Source organism: Cebus imitator, unplaced genomic scaffold (assembly GCF_001604975.1).
Source record: "Cebus imitator isolate Cc_AM_T3 unplaced genomic scaffold, Cebus_imitator-1.0 Scaffold22, whole genome shotgun sequence".
NCBI classification, from domain to species: Eukaryota; Metazoa; Chordata; class Mammalia; order Primates; family Cebidae; genus Cebus; species Cebus imitator.
The window spans coordinates 11,491,527-11,493,147 of NW_016107337.1; the positions used below are offsets into that span (position 1 = coordinate 11,491,527).

The 1,621-nt window shown below is 38.9% G+C and overlaps 1 protein-coding gene across 1 annotated transcript in view; it reads right to left on the reverse strand.

The window, feature by feature from the left end:
- Positions 1–317: 317 nt before the first annotated feature.
- The window catches only part of TMEM70 (transmembrane protein 70), a 9,801-nt gene continuing 8,497 nt past the window's right edge, over positions 318–1,621 (reverse strand). The window contains exon 3 of the mRNA XM_017521911.2: positions 318–950. Coding sequence (XP_017377400.1) covers positions 496–950 — 455 coding nt within the window. The 3' untranslated portion in view covers positions 318–495. The remainder of the gene's footprint in view (positions 951–1,621) is intronic.

The window sequence follows — 1,621 nt, forward strand, 5'->3', positions numbered from 1 at the left end:
AAGACAGTCTCACTCTGTTGCCAGGCTGGAGTGTAGTGGCGCGATCTCGGCACACGGCAACCTCTGCCTCCTGGGTTCAAGCGATTCTCCTGTCTCAGCCTCCCGAGTAGCTGGTACTACAGACCCATGCCACCACGCCCAGTTAATTTTTATATTTTTAGTAGAGACGGGATTTCACCATGTTGACCAGAATGGTCTCAATCTCTTGACCTCATGATCCGCCCACCGCAGGCTCCAAAAGTGCTGGGATAACAGGAGTGAGCCACCATGCCCAGACTCACACACCTTTTTCTAAAACAAAAATGGTAGATACTACGTTTTGGTTTTCAAACAGAGCTTGTTTTATTATAAACAAACATCATTCTCTGAAATTTAAAAGCTTTGATAGTTTCATATTATTTTTAACAATCAGTCACTAACAGAATGCAAAAGGCAATTTTATTACTATATGTTGAAACATAAATCACATTTAAGTACCAACATTAAAAAATAGGCTCATTTCTCATCTTTATGCTGTTTCTCTTCACTGGCCTCTTCAGGGAATTCTTGGTCATAACCCATTAGATGGACAAAGTCATCAGGCTCTGGAAAGTGCATTGGATTAATTAACAGTGCTTTTGATTTAGCATGAAATGAGGTAAATATATGTGTAGTGTCCGGAATCGTCACGTCATTCTGGTGAAACACTGTAGTTGTTTCTGCAAGCATAGCATTGTAGGTAATGGCTTTATAAGTGTCTGTTACGGCATCATGGTACAACCGAATGACATAGCTTTTTGTAACAAAGTGAAGCACCACTGGGGAGATCACCGTAAAGACTCCTAGGGTGCCACAAAATATGATTTGAACAGACAGAGGCAGACTTTCAAATAAATCACTATTGTGTATAACGAAGTATGGCAGACATATAAGGCTAAGCAGACTCGTAGAGTAAGAGAAGCATCTCACACCTAAATGGGGGAAAAAAAAGAGAGAGGATCAATACTTTTAAATTTATAAAAGAATCGATCTTTGACCTGCATGTCAAATGAAGGAAAAAAAAAAGAAAAGAAGAAAAAAAAAATCAATCTATCCCAATAGTTCTTCCATCTTTCTTCTTACTGTATCAGATCAAGATGATAAAATCAAACCATAAATACAGTGCTTATTACATTCCAAGCTCTGTTTTAAGGACTTTACATATTTTGACTCCAATGTCCATGCCATTGACCATTAGAACGCACTGCCTCTCCACACAGGAAATCTGCTTTAGCATTTAAGTGGCCTCTACCTCAGTTCCACAATAAAGTAGTTAATATTAAAGATCCTTACTAACACTCTACTATAAAAGTTGATTCAGACAGCAGATTATCAAACAAAACTCTCTGTTAATAAGCACTCCAGTATACCTAACATAAATATTAAAACATGGGAAATTCTATCAGGCTAAGTGCCCAGGATTAAAACAGCAAATCACCAAAGAAATAACATCACTGGTTAAAAAACACATGGGACAGTCAAGCACATTGGCTCATGCCTGTAATCCCAGCACTTTGGGAGGCTGAGGCGGGCAGGTTATTTGAGGTTAGGAGTTTGAGACCAGCCTGGCCAACATGGTGAATCCCCATCTCTACTAAAAATA